The sequence below is a fragment of the Salvelinus fontinalis genome, chromosome 17 (genome assembly GCF_029448725.1).
Source record: "Salvelinus fontinalis isolate EN_2023a chromosome 17, ASM2944872v1, whole genome shotgun sequence".
In the NCBI taxonomy this organism is placed as follows: domain Eukaryota; kingdom Metazoa; phylum Chordata; class Actinopteri; order Salmoniformes; family Salmonidae; genus Salvelinus; species Salvelinus fontinalis.
The window spans coordinates 12,062,943-12,078,290 of record NC_074681.1 but is presented as its reverse complement, the minus strand read 5'-3'; the positions used below and the strand labels follow the sequence as shown (position 1 = coordinate 12,078,290).

The 15,348-nt window shown below is 42.1% G+C and overlaps 3 protein-coding genes across 11 annotated transcripts; 1 reads left to right on the top strand and 2 right to left on the bottom strand.

Annotated features, from left to right (window-relative positions):
- Positions 1-717: 717 nt before the first annotated feature.
- snap47 (synaptosome associated protein 47) lies at positions 718-7,784 on the bottom strand. 9 transcript variants are annotated; one of them, XM_055866130.1, is made up of 6 exons: positions 7,672-7,784; positions 5,784-6,312; positions 5,040-5,539; positions 4,265-4,389; positions 1,917-2,059; positions 718-1,418 (listed from the first exon to the last, which is right to left on the bottom strand). In XM_055866130.1, the coding sequence occupies exons 2-6, from the start codon at positions 6,287-6,289 to the stop codon at positions 1,403-1,405; spliced, it is 1,290 nt and encodes a 429-aa protein (XP_055722105.1). In that variant the 5' UTR covers positions 6,290-6,312; positions 7,672-7,784; the 3' UTR covers positions 718-1,402. The 9 variants fall into 9 exon arrangements, with proteins under 9 accessions (XP_055722105.1, XP_055722107.1, XP_055722104.1 ...); XM_055866132.1 differs by lacking the exon at positions 7,672-7,784 and adding an exon at positions 7,005-7,066; XM_055866129.1 differs by lacking the exon at positions 7,672-7,784 and adding an exon at positions 6,808-6,984.
- jmjd4 (jumonji domain containing 4) lies at positions 7,193-11,116 on the top strand. Its single transcript, XM_055867714.1, is given in 5 exon segments — positions 7,193-7,203; positions 8,932-9,054; positions 9,151-9,367; positions 9,369-9,419; positions 9,545-11,116. Coding segments are annotated over 5 exon segments (513 nt in total). The 3' UTR covers positions 9,656-11,116.
- On the bottom strand, positions 10,757-13,047 carry iba57 (iron-sulfur cluster assembly factor IBA57). The gene is made up of 3 exons (XM_055866138.1): positions 12,502-13,047; positions 11,934-12,283; positions 10,757-11,505 (listed from the first exon to the last, which is right to left on the bottom strand). The coding sequence occupies exons 1-3, from the start codon at positions 12,912-12,914 to the stop codon at positions 11,114-11,116; spliced, it is 1,155 nt and encodes a 384-aa protein (XP_055722113.1). The 5' UTR covers positions 12,915-13,047; the 3' UTR covers positions 10,757-11,113.
- Positions 13,048-15,348: the final 2,301 nt, after the last annotated feature.

Sequence of the window (15,348 nt, the reverse complement as noted above, 5' to 3'; positions counted from 1 at the left end):
ACATTGACATCAGCAAACCGCTCGCCCACGCAACATCATACACGCTACGCTGTCTGCCATCTGCCCGGTACAGTTGAAACCGTGATTCATTCGTGAAAAGCATTTGAGCATTTGCCGACTGAAGTCAGTTACAATGACGAACTGCAGTCAGGTCAAGACCCTGGTGAGGACAACGAGCGCGCAGATGTGCTTCCCGAGACGGTTTCTGACAGTTTGTGCAGAAATTCTTTGGTTGTGCAAACCCACAGTTTCATCAGCTGTCCCAGGTGGCTTCTCTCAGACAATACCGCAGGTGAAAAAGACGGATATGGAGATCCTGGGCTGGCGTGAATACCCCTGGTCTGCGGTTGTGAGACCAGTTAGACGTACTGCCAAATAATCTAAAACGATGTTGGAGGCGGCTTATGGTAGAGAAATTAACATTAAATTCTCTGGCAACAGCTATGGTGGACATTCCTGTAGTCAGCATGCCAATTGCACGCCCCCTCAAAACATCTGTGGCATTGTGTTGTGACAAAACTGCACATTTTATAGTGACCTTTTATTGTCCCCAGCACAAAGTGCACCTATGTAATGATCACGCTGTTAAATCATCTTTTTGATATAACACACCTGCCAGGTGGATGGATTATCTTGGAAAAGGAGAAATGCTCACTAACAGGGATGTAAACAAATTTGTGAACAAAATTTGAGAGAAATAAGCTTTTTGCGCGCATGGAATATTTCTGGGATCTTTTATTTCAACTCATGAAACCAACAGTTAACATGTTGCATTTATATTTTGTTTCAGTGTCAATTGCCTTTTATGAACTGGGCGGGTTGTACTGTACTACTTAAAGACATTCTTCTGTATTTTATGTAAATGTGTTTAATTGTATAATTACACGCCACTCAAATACTTCCTCTGCTCTCTACAGTACAGTAGCATGGGGAGCCTTGGGCATCATTTTTACGGAGAAAAGCATTATTTACCAGATATTGAGTTTAAATAACAGTTTATCGCAAGTTCACATATGATAGCGAGACAATAATTACATTTCAGTAGAACATCGAGTATACTACAGCATAGAAATATGCAAGTCATTCATATACACAAGATCATACAGATATTCCTAATTCCAATGATAATGTTAGAGAGACAACCTATTGTGAGTTACTCCCTGCTTTCTCTAGTACGGAACATTATGGAATAGGAATTGACTTAGGGTAGGGGCTCTGTACAGTATTCCGTGTATTTCAAGGGACACCGTTTCAACGGACGTTGCTACATGTTACATACCCACTGCAAACCTTACAGTTCTACAGATCCCACTCGATGCATCACTTTACTCAGCAGAAACATGGGAACATGCAACACTTGGAGCTGGAGGGAAACCATGTGCATGGAGGGAGGGGGATGGCTTTACTGACACCTGCAACTGAAAAAGAAGAAGGAAAAAACACGTGTGACAATCATTCCTCACTGTGATTTAAATACAGCATCAGAAACCATGGATTACATGTGTGACAGACCATTCTGTCTGTCCAACCTCCCGTCAACAACAACCAAGTTTGGATCTATTCATGGTTTGTCAATGCTAAGAGGACGATATCTCCACAAAGTGCTGATGAGAGTGAATGCTTCCTCACCTTGGTGTAAATAACATCTAGTGGACTGGTCAGTAATTACCACATTGAGAGGAACATCAATTTCTATATTTTACATGTTACAATGAGGTATGGGTGTATGATTACACCTGAGGCTAAGACATAACTTGATGTGTTACAACGAAGCAGATGGTAAAATATGGTTTCAATGGTTATGGAACCTCAAATATAGAGGTACAGTACAACAACTTTCTAACAGAATACATTTGTCGTAAGGCAACAGAAGCTCACAGTGCATTTCTGCATTGTGTTGTAAGTGAGTTAGTTACAGCAGCCTTTTCATGCGGGAGGTGTGTTTGTCTATGTGCATGGTGGCCTGGTCCGTAGAGGTGGTCAGAACATCCAGGGCCTCGTCTTGCCTCTCCAGCTCAGTCTCAGCCTCCAGAGCAAGATTTTTCAGCTGCATTAGCATCTGAGAGAACAGGGAGAGAAACATATAGGCACACACACACGCTTGATTTAGCTAGTGGTTCGCACTTTTGGATCCATTTCTTCTGTTTCACTTTACAGGGCAAAGTAAATCAAGTGCAGCTCAAGTATTTGACATATGTATTTGACCTAGGTCTGTGGGAGTAATTCTGTTTCTTGATGTGGGGGGAAAAGTGTCTTGTCTAGGCGTTATGTCCTGAGAGGAGAGGGAGTGAGTCAGTCAGTGGAAAAGACGGGGGAGATGAGCAGAGAGGAGGAATAACACTTTCTTCTCAGTCATAATTCTTCTTCCACTGCCTGCCGGGGCCAAGGAGACAGAAAGAAAACAATGTATAATAACTGAATTTACATCGCTAGTTGAAGACACAATCTCCATGTGAAACAATATTCATGTGACTAGTATATGATACTCAAGCACATGGTGGTTTGACCGAGGTACTCCTCTGGTCATCAATAACAAACAAGTCAAATTAAATGTTATTTCAACTTTCCATGTGTTCAGGGAATTCTGCAACTCCGTCTCCAAGCTCCAACAACTGTGTATGTAATAGTCAATGGAACATCTAAAATAAACTGCGTTGTGCCAAGCAAAACCTAATAAACATTCACTCCAAACCCCACCATCGTGGTTTCTGAACTAATATTATGTTATCCTACACATGCTCACACACACACCCATTGACATTATGTACGTTTTCAACTGCCAGTAAGTGACACAGAAACAATGTGCACAGGACCTTTAACTCAGTCCTACTGCTCAAGTTCAATATCATCACACCACTGCTTGAAAATTTGGTTTGTTTGGGTGTATTAACTTAGTCAGATATGTTAGTAAAATACACACAAGTTTAAAAAAAACTGGCTAATAACCTCAGTAAACTGATGAAAGGTGAGGTGAGGTGACTCGACTCGTAGGAATTTGTTTAGGACATAAAGAACTGTAAATATTTAACTGATTTGAACAATAAACCTATTGATAATCTGTATCAAATATCTTTTGACAAAAGGGTCTATTTGCTATACACTTGGGTAGGAAATAAGGTTGAAAGTGGCTCTCAACGAGGGGCTCTCACTATAGGTTCTAATCATGATATGAATGACTTCAAGAGAAGGGTTGGGTGTGTCAAAAAGTGTACTATTGTATCACTTGAGAAAGTGGCAGGCTTTGTAGTTCAAAAGAACCATTAAGACTTATCAGCACAACATAATAATCCATTGATAAAGAAAGAATACACATCCCTGAATTGTACACAGACTAATTGAGAAAAACGTCACTTACATGATCGATTTGTTTGTAAAATGATTATATATAAAACTATATTGAGATACAATCGTATTGAGACCATTCTGAAGTGTTCAATACTTAACTTGTAATACCTAACTAACTATTCCGTTGTAAACGCAGTTTCCACAAAAGGCTCATTCAATCTTAGCTTCATTCAGCTTTATAGAATTGCTTATGGGACAGTAAGAAACATCCATGTCTGGAGAGACTGTAGCCTATGTTTCAGGAGGATTATGAAAATGACAACATACCTGTAACGGTTCACCAACCAATTACATATGTGGTCTTAGATATACACAAAATGTTGTGTTTTGAAGAGGTTTAATATGGAATACAGCATTCTGAGCAACTTATAATAATGTGTTAAATAAAAAATAATTGACTGCATTTGCGTCACTGTTTATGTCTCGCGACCATAGACCATGTATGGAGCTCACCCTGTTCAACATTATGGCTTTGAATGGAAATACTTTATACACTGTCTGACCAGAAAAGTTGACCAAATAGCTGGCCATGTTTCTTTCCCTCTCTCCTCTCTCTCTCTTAAACCCATTGGAGTTTGGTTTGTGGTCTCACCGACTTACATATAAAATATAATTTGACAAATCTAAATCATTACAGTGAATCTCTGTTTGGAATGGAAATAGAGCATTTATCTTCCCATGATTTCCATAGGCAAAGTTATGCTTGTTCTTTAAAACCTGCTATTGAAATGGAATACTTTAACTGAATCTTAACATGGTTATTCAATTATGCATTTCCTCTACATACAAAACAGGTGTCTACAGGACAGGTATTAAGTAGAAAGAGAGAAAATGTAAGGGCAGTATAACTTTAGACTGTTATAGGGTTAGGCTTCCATAGGATCACATGCTTTAGTTTACAGAAGGAGAGATCTCTCACCTGTCGGAGCTCCTGAACCTCAGCCTGAGTAACCTCTGGCTTAAGGACATGTAAATGCACCTGGGAAAGCTCTCCTGCTGGGACCGTACTGGGGACCTCTGTCTCCTGGTACTGCTGCAAGCCTGCTGCCCCGGAAGGAGGACAGAGATACAATGAGAAGGCAACTCAAACAAACAAATTATCATCCTATGAGCGTCACAGTATCCCCATGATAATGTATGGGGGAAAGCTCATAACATAAAAGGCAGAATTGTGTAATAAATCAATAATCTAGAGCAGAGGTCAACATAGTAATAAATAATTTGTATACAGCAAAATTTACTGCAAGAATCCCAAACAGATATAGTATTTGACAAACACAGAATCCTTTAAAACCTTGACTACATTGGAATACGACCAGTTATGTGTGGGAGCACTTGGGAACAGATTTCCGAAATTAAAATACACTTTGAGCTGATATCCTGGGGATTTTACAGTCTTATGTCAAACAACAAAAATGATATATGTTTTTAATCAGAAAACTTGGGGTGCCAAATAAAATCAACCACAGGTCGAATTTGGCCCACGGGCCGCCTATTCGGGAACCCTGATCTAGAGTGCATCATGACATTTGAGCCTCAAGAGAGCGTAAAGCAATTTCAAAGATGTACATTAAACAAATGCTAAAATACAGACCTTTACTGCCACTTGGTGGTCAAATACAAACCAATGTGCAATACAAAATAAACAAAGAACACCTGCCTGTGACTTCAGAGGTGAAATCTGCAGTTCTTACCTGCATTCCATATTGAACCTTGATCCTGGTCACCTGGGGTTGTGGCTGGGGTCGTCTTAAAGGCAGAGTACTCACTCGTGTACTCCACCTTCTTCTTATACTGCATCTCTAGCACAGACATGGCCTCTGGCATTTTAGCCGACAGGAGTCTGAAGCATATGTCTGGCTTCCCAATGAACCTCTGCCTCACACTGATCTCATAAGGGTTGTGCACCTGGATGTCATCCACCTCGTCCCTCTCAAAGTGGTGGAGGAGCACATAGTTTGTGTCTCGGACTTCTAAAGAGGAGACCATCACCATCAAGCAGCCAGGCTTCAGGTCCAAGTCTCCACCTCTGGAAACGATGGCTGGTATGCTGGTGATCACTCTGTGCTTGACTGTTGCTCTTCCCTTACAAGTGGCCTCTCTGGCAGCATGCTCAGCATTGGCATCCTGCTGACTCTTCCAGGGTAATTTGCCAAAAGGCCACCAAGGGGGAGACTGCAGTTCAGACAGTAGCCTGCGGAGTGAATGGTGACAGAAGTTAGAGGAATCCATCTAATTCAGTGACGGTTCACACAAATCAAAAAAGGTAAACATCTTCTGGATTATCGCTATCCAATCTCAATTCTTTACTACTATATGTAAATAGAAAGGCATCAAAACGTCAGACAATATCCATGGCAAGCTACAATATTTAAAAACATAAAAACAGTTACATGACAAGGCACCGAGGTAGAATACAATATCAAAATCCTCCTTACTTGTCTGCCACGCCCATATCAGAGTCGATCTTGTCCAGGCCCTGCATGACGTTATCAAACTGCTCTCCCTGGTGGTGGAGGACATTCCCTGTGTCCTCTAGCCGTCTTTGAGCCCCCGCCACCAGATTAATCAGCCCCCTCCCCTTGGTGGGCTGTGCCTCGGCCCCCTGGACCTCAGTAGAGGGGGACAACAACCTCTCCCTCCAGAAATGCTCCAGGACATTGTAGACCACCAACCGGTTGGGCCTCAGTGAGCCGAACCAATGCTTGAGATTCCCATGCTCCAACACAGTCAGAGTGCTGAAGATGAAGCTGGACGACTCCATCTTGATCTCCATGATCCTGGTGAGGCAGAAGCCAACCAGGTTCTCTTTGCTCTGGTCTGAGGTGAAGCGCAATATGGTGCGGGTCAGGGACAGGGTCCCGGCCTCCCAGCGCTTCTCGCTGTTGATGTAGTAGGAGCCTGGCCAGCTGTGGATGGGGATGTCTCGGTTTGGGCTTGTCATCTTGACTTGGCTTCAGATGCTCACTTAGGTAAAGAGGGGTGAACATAAGTTCAGATGTCATATTAGAAATAACAGAGTATTTGAATCAAGGTCAAGATGTTAATCAAGATTAAAGATTAGACCCTAAACCTTTGGAACTACTAGCTAGGTATTTCAAGTAGCTAGCTAGATGTCATCATGGTAATCAATGAATTTTGGACTAGCTATTTAGACCTATGGTAGGGCAGTAACGTTACAGCTAGAAAAATACGTTACCGTGCACTAGTTAACGTTACTTTGATAGGGCCACTGTGTATATGCTAAGATTGCTAGCTTGCAAGAAAAACATGCATAATCATAATACGCCAGGAAGCTATCTAACGTTAGCTAGTTATCCAGCCAGCAGTCATCATCATAAGCTTACCTCTAAATTAAAATAAAATGTATTTTGCATTAAATTACATTCGTGTGCAAACTAAAGAATAGCTGTAACCAAACAAAATAGCTAGCGACCATTCAACGTTCATGTTTTTGTTTACTTTTTAGAAACCTGGCACGTGAGCTCCTGCAGGGTTATGACTATTCCAGGAAATCAATGGCAACAATTCTGCAATGTTGGGCAAGGCGCTAATATTATCGATTGTGCAAAAGTTATTTTTATTCAAGTACAGTTGTCCTGTGAATATATATATTTCAATCTATCAGTTTAATAATTCGTAAAATTAAATAAAAACACCTGTTTGAAGGCGACTGTTTGTTAAGGAAGTGGAACAACTGCAGGTTCTCAGTACAGACATGTTTACAGTCCGTCTAGAAACAATGATCCTGCTACCTTAAATGTGTAGATTAACATGATTGTCTAATTTCGTTGCTTATATGTACAACATAAATTGTATTTTTAAGACAACGTTGAATTAGCAGACAATGTTCAAGATGTACGGAAACAATAAGGTGCAAATTGTTTTAACAAATGTAGCTTTGTAATTAATATTGGGCTTGTGCATCGATACATGCGTTCCCTGCAATGCAAACTGAATATCATAGCCATAGCATGTCAAATAGAAAGCTATTTTTAGGTTCGAATAAACGAACCAGACCCTCCAAATTTTCGACATATCTTTGTAATGTAAATCCAAAAATTGTGGCAGAGGGATTGACGTGACATATCATGACATTATATAGTTATATCGTAGGTACGTCGCCAGTTTTAATTGCTTGCTAACTAGTTAGCTATATCCAGGATTTGTTTACATTATTGAATATCATGGAAAAGGAGTCTTACTATAACTGCTGCAGCCTTGTCAAAATACCAAGGCAATCCTATGAACAATTCTGGTCATCGCACTTTGTGGATTACATAGAGAAGGAGTTGAGCTATTCCAAATTCTTTAAAAAGTACTTACTTTCCAACCACCCATGCATGTTCTCGAGGAAATTCATTAGACTGGACATGCAGAAAACAGTGGGTCACTGAAGTGGGGAAACCAACCTTCCAGAAACTGCTGCAGCAATTTGGTAAATAAATGTTGTTACAGATCTATTACAATGCCCAGTAACTTTTGTATTCATGATGTTGGTGTGAAATGAACGAGTTTGATTAACCTATGCAAGGGCTGTTCTGATCTGTGATTTGACAGCCATATGTCATCGTCTGTGGAATTATCTGATATAATTTGTGCTGCAGTTATGATGAACAAATAACCCATTTATAAGTTGTTTTGGTGCAGAAACCTTTGTTTGCAATTACAGAGATCATACGTTTCCTGTAGTTCTTGACCAGGTTTGCACACACTGCAGCAGGGATTTTGGCCCACTCCTCCATACAGACCTTCTCCAGATCCTTCAGGTTTCGGGGCTGTCGCTGGGCAATACGGACTTTCAGCTCCCTCCAAAGATTTTCTATTGGGTTCAGGTCTGGAGACTGGCTAGGCCACTCCAGGACCTTGAGATGCTTCTTACGGAGCCACTTCTTAGTTGCCCTGGCTGTGTGTTTCGGGTCATTGTCATGCTGGAAGACCCAGCCACGACCCATCTTCAATGCCCCATCCATCCTCCCCTCAATATGGTGCAGTCGTCCTGTCCTCTTTGCAGAAAAGCATCCCGAAAGAATGATGTTTCCACCTCCATGCTTCACGGTTGGGATGGTGTTCTTGGGGTTGTACTCATCCTTCGTCTTCTTCCAAACACAGCGAGTGGAGTTTAGACCAAAAAGCTCTATTTTTGTCTCATCAGACCACATGACCTTCTCCCATTCCTCCTCTGGATCATCCAGATGGTCATTGGCAAACTTCAGACGGGCCTGGACATGCGCTGGCTTGAGCAGGGGGACCTTGCGTATCAAATACTTGTTCTCCCCACTGTATATACTGTACTCTATACCATCTACTGCATCTTGCCTATGCCGTTCGGCCATCGCTCATCCATATATTTATATGTACATATTCTTATTCATTCCTTTACACTTGTATGTATAAGGTAGTTGTTGTGAAATTGTTAGATTACTTGTTAGATATTACTGCATGGTCGGAACTAGAAGCACAAGCATTTCGCTACACTCGCATTAACATCTGCTAACCATGTGTATGTGACCAATAAAATTTGATTTGATGTTAAATTTGATTCGATTTAGACATTGCTCAACTGTTCCTTCCTTTCTGCCACAGGGATTTTCCTGAACACGTTTACACCACCCCAGTCTTCTTTTCTTCTGACTGGCTCAATGAGTATTGGGATACCTTGGAGGTGGACGACTACCGCTTCGTCTACATGGGACCCAAAGACTCATGGTATAACAAAACATATTTCATTATAGACCCTAATATGGAGATCATCTTATCTCACTCTCCCTTAACATCATATGCTTGTTTCTCTCATCACTATAGGACGCCATTCTACACTGATGCGTTTTGCTCCTACAGCTGGTCAGTGAATATCTGTGGCAGGAAAAAATGGCTTCTATATCCCCCGGGCCAAGAAGAGTTTCTACGAGACAGCCATGGCAACCTTGCTTATGACGTCACTGCCCCCGAGCTTCAAGACAAGGGTCAGTTCCCACACTCTGATGAGGCCTGCCAACCACTAGAGATCATTCAGGAAGCCAGGGGAGATCATTCTTGTGCTCAGTGGTTGGCACCATCAGGTTTATAATTTGGTAAGTGCTACTGTTTGGATGTGGTGCAAGAGCTTATTTGTAAATCATTGCCAGTTAAGCACATATAAGCTCATCTGGCTAATTTTGAACTGTAATAACCCCATTTTTGTTTCATAATCCTGCAGGAAGACACCATCTCTATCAACCATAACTGGTTGAATGGCTGCAATGTGTACATTATGTGGCAGTTTCTTCAGAACGAGCTGTCTGCTGTCCAGAGGGAGATAGTGGAGTAACACTTGGAGATACTGTATGTCAAAAGCAGACTTATTTTTAAAAAGCTGTGTGGTCTGTAGTAACTGGTTTTGTTTTCCAGGTCATCATGAAGTCTTTCTCTGGGATTGACTACAGGGAGTTTGCCTCTTTCCTAAAGATCGTCGCTGACAACCGCATGTCTTTCTTGAGCTCTTGCTCTGGAAACGCCTCCTCAAATTACCCCCTGCATCTTTCAGATACCCTGACCGCGCTGCCTGTGACCTACAGAGGGTGGCTCATATTCTAGAATGCATGCTCTGCAAAGACTAAGAAACTGGACCATTCAACTCTGAGCTCACACAGCACCCACCCGTAGCTCGCGCTCCAGCAGGTATATCTCACTGGTCACCCCCAAAGCCAATTCTTCCTTTGGCCGCCTTTCCTTCCAGTTCTCTGCTGCCAATGATTGGAACGAACTGCAAAAATCACTGAAGCTGGAGACCCATATCTCCCTCACTAGCTTTAAGCACCAGCTGTCAGAGCAGCTCACAGCTCCCCATACTGTATTTATTTATTTTGCTCCTTTGCACCCCAGTATCTCTACTTGCACATTCATCTTCTGCACATCTACCATTCCAGTGTTTAATTGCTATATTGTAATTACTTCGCCACCATGGCCTATTTATTGCCTTACCTCTCTTATCCTACCTCATTTGCACACACTGTATATAGACTTTTTCTACTGTATTATTGACTATTTTTGTTTATTCCATGTGTAACTCTGTGTTGTTGTATGTGTCAAACTGCTTTGCTTTATCTTGGCCAGGTCGCAGTTGTAAATGAGAACTTGTTCTCAACTAGCCTACCTGGTTAAATAAAGGTGAAATAAAAATAATAAAAAAATAAATGAAATTTTACTGCAGCAGATTAAAGAAACCATACACTCCACTAGGGGGCAGCACTCCCTTTGCCGGGAGTTGGCCACTGTATCCCTTTCTGAGCATCTTTATCAATACATTTGGTTGATAAGGCTTTGGTTTCAGAGATAGGTAGCCCAAATAACTTGCCTGATGTCTTGAAATACATATGTTTATGAATGTTTTGTGTGAATGAGATGTTGAGAAAATGAGAAACATCCATACTTTGTGTCCTTGTATGTTTATTACACCAGAGATGCATAGTAATATTTCTGACAATAGCTAGTAAATGGTGGTGCACAACTGGCAAACAGCATAGTTTCAAGGAAGATAGGAAAATTATAATTTCAGAAAGTCTATCTAAAGCAATTTCAATACTGCAAACAAAGTAAAACTATTGTCAGATATGGCTGCTAGTGGTACCAGTTAAATACTGTATTAGATTAATTTGGAATGAGAAGATGTAACTATGGACCCTATCCATGTAGAAATTATATGGCTCTTTTGACTCTCTTTTGGCTCTTTTGTTTGTTTCATATTCATATTGTTTCATATTGTTGGGGTCAATAAATACCTCTATCCTCATTTTGCTTTAGTCTCTTTGGGCCACCAGTCTGGCACGGAGGCCTCTAGAGTCACTGTGGTGTCCTCTGACGCCTTGAGTGTCAGTGGCTCTTTAGCGTGAGCCAGGCGGATCAGGCTCAGGCCCAGCTCTCTAACCCCGGCCCTGTGCTTCCCGGCTGGCTTGCCAGACTGGGTCTGTAGCGATACTCCTTCCTCCAAGCCTTCGGCTGGTGCTGACATGCGTACAGGCATCAGACGCTTCCGCACCACCCCGGTGTGATGAGTCCTGGCGGTCAACTCCTGGCCAATGTAACAGCCTTTACTGAAGCTGATGCCCTGCATGTAGACCAGGTTGGACTCCAGAGGAAGAGCCACCCCAGGAGGAAGGTCCTTCACCCCCTCAGGAAGTCCTAAGAGAAACAGGTAGATAGAAACATAGGGTGATTACAGGAATAATTTCAATACAACAGCCCTGCTAGCCATATTTTTTATTTTACCTTTATTTAACTAGGCAAGTCAGTTAAGAACAAATTCATATTTTCAATGGCGGCCTAGGAACCGTGGGTTAACTGCCTTGTCCAGCGGCAGAACGACAGATGTTTTCCTTGTCAGCTCTGGGACTTGATCTTGCAACCTTTCGGTTACTAGTCCAACGTTCTAACCACTAAGCTACCTGCCACCCCATACCGTATGCTGCAACCAACTGTTCTATTGTATATGGCATAACAACAACCCAGTAGTTGACAATATACAACCATAGAGTTGGCTACACCACATAGTATTAGATGAGGCAAGCAAACCATTTCCACCACTTAAACCTCTAGTTGGCTGATCCTACCTATTGCATAGCGGTGCCTGTGGTACTCTTCTGAGTCGCCTTGCTGACTCCATGGAATAATTTCAAGAGGATCGACTTTGTTGTCCACCACCAACCTCCAGCCCATGGCTTCAGTTCTCGGATCTTCCTCCCACATCAGAGCTTTTTCTGGGGCAGTGAGATCTGGCTTAGGCCTCTCGTGGCCTGGGGCTGTTCCCTGAGGCAACACAGCCCATAGAGAAAGCTCTGGACAGGTGCTGATCTTCACCTGCCGGCGGATTTTGTACACCTTCAAATGTTTCAAAATTACATCCTTTATGGTGGTGTCACACTCGACCAGAACACCACAACCCGCTTCTGCTACTTTCAACCTAAATAACAATAAAAGAAAGAACATGTCAGCCATCATGTGGGAGTGCTTCAAATGTATATCATGCCTGGGTTTCTAGTAACTAATTGAAACGGTCTTAACTGATGCACAGTAACTTCCATGTGAAACTTAGTAGTTAGATAAGCAAGCCACGCCCACAATGGAGGTTATGGCTAGCCTGACTGTAAACAAGATGTAGCTGTTACAATAAGGCATTACCTGTATATGATAATGTCATACAGTGTCCTTCCTTGAACGTTCAGCATGTGCGCATACAAAACGTTCTGTTCCTCTTTTGCAAAGAGCTCCATGTCATTGGTTACAATACCTTGAAGAAACGATCTTGTATCTTGCCCTTGAACTTTCAGTAAGGTCCTGTGTGGAAGATGATAGCAAACATACTGTCCCAATTCATTCTTACGTGCTTCCTGACTGTAATTATTGATGTTGGTCAATCCTGCTTGGCACCAAGCACCTGCCCACTGGTACCGGGGTTCGGAACATTTTCTAGCATTGAAATTGCGTGAGTAGAGTCGAAGTAAAGAGTTTGGACCAACCGCGGCCCTAGCGAAACAAACCAATCCCATACGGTGCATTGTTTGGTACGTGTGCGAAAAACAGCAACTGGACATTTAAATAAAATGCGTTAAATAAGTCCGAGACGGGACGTTTCAGCTGAAATCTTGATAACAAACTCCATTTTGAATCCAACAATGCACTGCGGGCGTTTACGTCACGACGATGGGTGCGTTCCAGAAGATTCGTGTGTTCAGAGCACTGAGTTAACCGTAAACTCACCCATTCCGTACATATGTGCGCAACCGCAACATTCAAATGAGGCTCCAAAGAAAACAAATGGGACTGTAGCGACTGTGTTGACTTCAAAATCGGGGGTGTGAACTACGTTGCTATTCAAGCGTTGATCAACATGGTAATGGCTCTATAGTATTGGAGAAAAGTTGAAAAAACGGACCCTCCGTTACATCGTGACGTGTCATGACATAACATACAGCACGCATAAAGCAAATATTTCTGTCTTACAATCTCTCTCCACCAGGTGTAGCACTTCTCTCATCCTTTAAAAACAAGAAATGGACAGTGACGGGGTAAGAGGGATGGATACCTAGTCATTTTTTGCGTCATCATTGCGATCATCATTCTCAAAGCCGCTGTTTAATTCTAAGATCACTTTAGCACCGCCCTAAAAACCCGATTCAAATTAGACACAAACCTTCAAATAGGTATGTAATGACACATTATATAAACTTTATAGTGTTTTATTTACATTTTAGAGGCGATAAGGTGATAAGTTGGACAGATCGAGTGAAAAAAAGCAATTTTCCCACACAACATCTCTCCTTCTCACTATCACGCATTAGTTTCGTTTCCCCACCGGCCATTTTTAAAAAGACCCGACGGGGCTCATTGCCTTCTTGAATCATGCAGAAACGGGCAGCGTGGGGTCATGTAATTGGTTCTGTTGGAAAGGGGAGAAATTGTGCTTTACAATGGTATTGACATTACAGTTGATCTGGAAGTATTACGTTTTTGGGGCGCTAAAATAAGGTCAATTGTATGGACCAAGGCGATGTACAAAAGTGAGTGAGTTTACGTTAATAAGACTGCTTCCAAGATGTCCGCCCACCTGTTGTTTTCAAGGTAATCCACTCACGTTCACGTACGCTGATTCATGAACCGTCTACTACAAAGTGTACAAAGCATTAGGAAGACCTGTTTTTTCCATGGCAGACTAACCAGGTGAATCCAGATGAATACAATGATCCCTTATTGATGTCATTTACTTCCACTTCAATCAATTTAGATGATGGGGAGGAGATAGGCTGAAGAAGGATTTTTAAGCCTTCATACAACTGAAATATTGATTCAGTGCTGCCAACTCTCACCCATTTGACCCTCTTCACACACCACACCTCTTATTTCTCAGGCATTGAAAAAAGTACTTCCTCTATTTTCTTATTCATTTTCCTGCCACCGCACTGTGAAAAGCAACATATTGAATCTTGTGATTTCGTTTAGTAGGTGTGCGTTTAAGTAATAAGGCACGAGGGGGTGTGGTATATGGCCAATATACCACGGCTAAGGGCTGTTCTTATGCACGACACATCGCGGAGTGCCTGGACACAGCCCTCAGCCGTGGTATATTGCCATATACCACAAACCCCCAAGGTGCCTTATTGCTATTATAAACTGGTTACCAATGTAATCGGAGCAGTAAAAATACATGTTTTGTCATACCCATGGTATATAGTCTGATATTCCATGGCTGTCAGCAAATCAGCATTCAGGGCTCAAACCACCCAGTTTATAAATGTAATGAAAGACCCCTCATGATTAGAGTCAAGCAGACAGCCACTGGCAGACTGGACAGGCATGTTTGTTATCTTCTGAACTAAGTTGATGAACTCAACTGTCAAAAGAGTAGTAAGGCAACTTGTAGCTCTGTTTTGTACACATAATTGTCAATAAATGAATTAGTCACAGAATGCTTACTTTTGACAGCATATGACAATATAGCCCAGTGCTTAGAGTAAGATGATGGAAATGTTTTACAAATCAGTCTCAACCACCTGAAGATTGATATTCATTAGACTTATCATGAATGTGGTAATTTGTAGAAACTTGTATGTGGTAATTTGAATGTGGTAATTTGTAGAAACACCCAGTATTTGTAAACATAGATCAGTGGTAGCCAACCCTCTTGGAGAGCTACCTCGAGGCAGGATTTTCTATGGTCCTATTTTAAAGGGATAGCATAGTTCACCCAACATAGCCAGCATAGTTTCTATGCATGTCGGACAGGCAGCCACAAAGGTCCGAGTTTCCGCCTCCTCAGAGGTCCACCAAAACCTCCTCCTCATTAACTCTAGCGTTCGCTGCCATCCCAGATGAGAGGTGAGACTCGATGAGTTAGCCCACTGAAGTACCCTGGACTGTGCCTCAAGAGGAACAAAAAGTTTGTTAGATGGACAGCCGTCAGGAACTGCCTCCCTACCTTGTGCCTCCCTCACTACAGTCTCTATACCCCAGGACACTGGCGCTAGGATG

What these genes read in the sequence shown, in the direction of transcription:
- snap47 (XM_055866130.1), bottom strand. Translation starts at nt 6,289, where the DNA reads ATGACAAGCCCAAACCGAGACATCCCCATCCACAGCTGGCCAGGCTCC. An exon ending in GATATGGGCGTGGCAGACAA is followed by an intron (nt 5,540 to 5,783) that starts GTAAGGAGGATT and finishes TTCACTCCGCAG; the next exon opens with GCTACTGTCTGAACTGCAGT. An exon ending in AGGTTCAATATGGAATGCAG is followed by an intron (nt 4,390 to 5,039) that starts GTAAGAACTGCA and finishes CTTCCGGGGCAG; the next exon opens with CAGGCTTGCAGCAGTACCAG.
- iba57 (XM_055866138.1), bottom strand. Translation starts at nt 12,914, where the DNA reads ATGTCCAGTTGCTGTTTTTCGCACACGTACCAAACAATGCACCGTATG. An exon ending in TATGACATTATCATATACAG is followed by an intron (nt 12,284 to 12,501) that starts GTAATGCCTTAT and finishes ATTGTTATTTAG; the next exon opens with GTTGAAAGTAGCAGAAGCGG. An exon ending in CAGGCACCGCTATGCAATAG is followed by an intron (nt 11,506 to 11,933) that starts GTAGGATCAGCC and finishes TGTTTCTCTTAG; the next exon opens with GACTTCCTGAGGGGGTGAAG.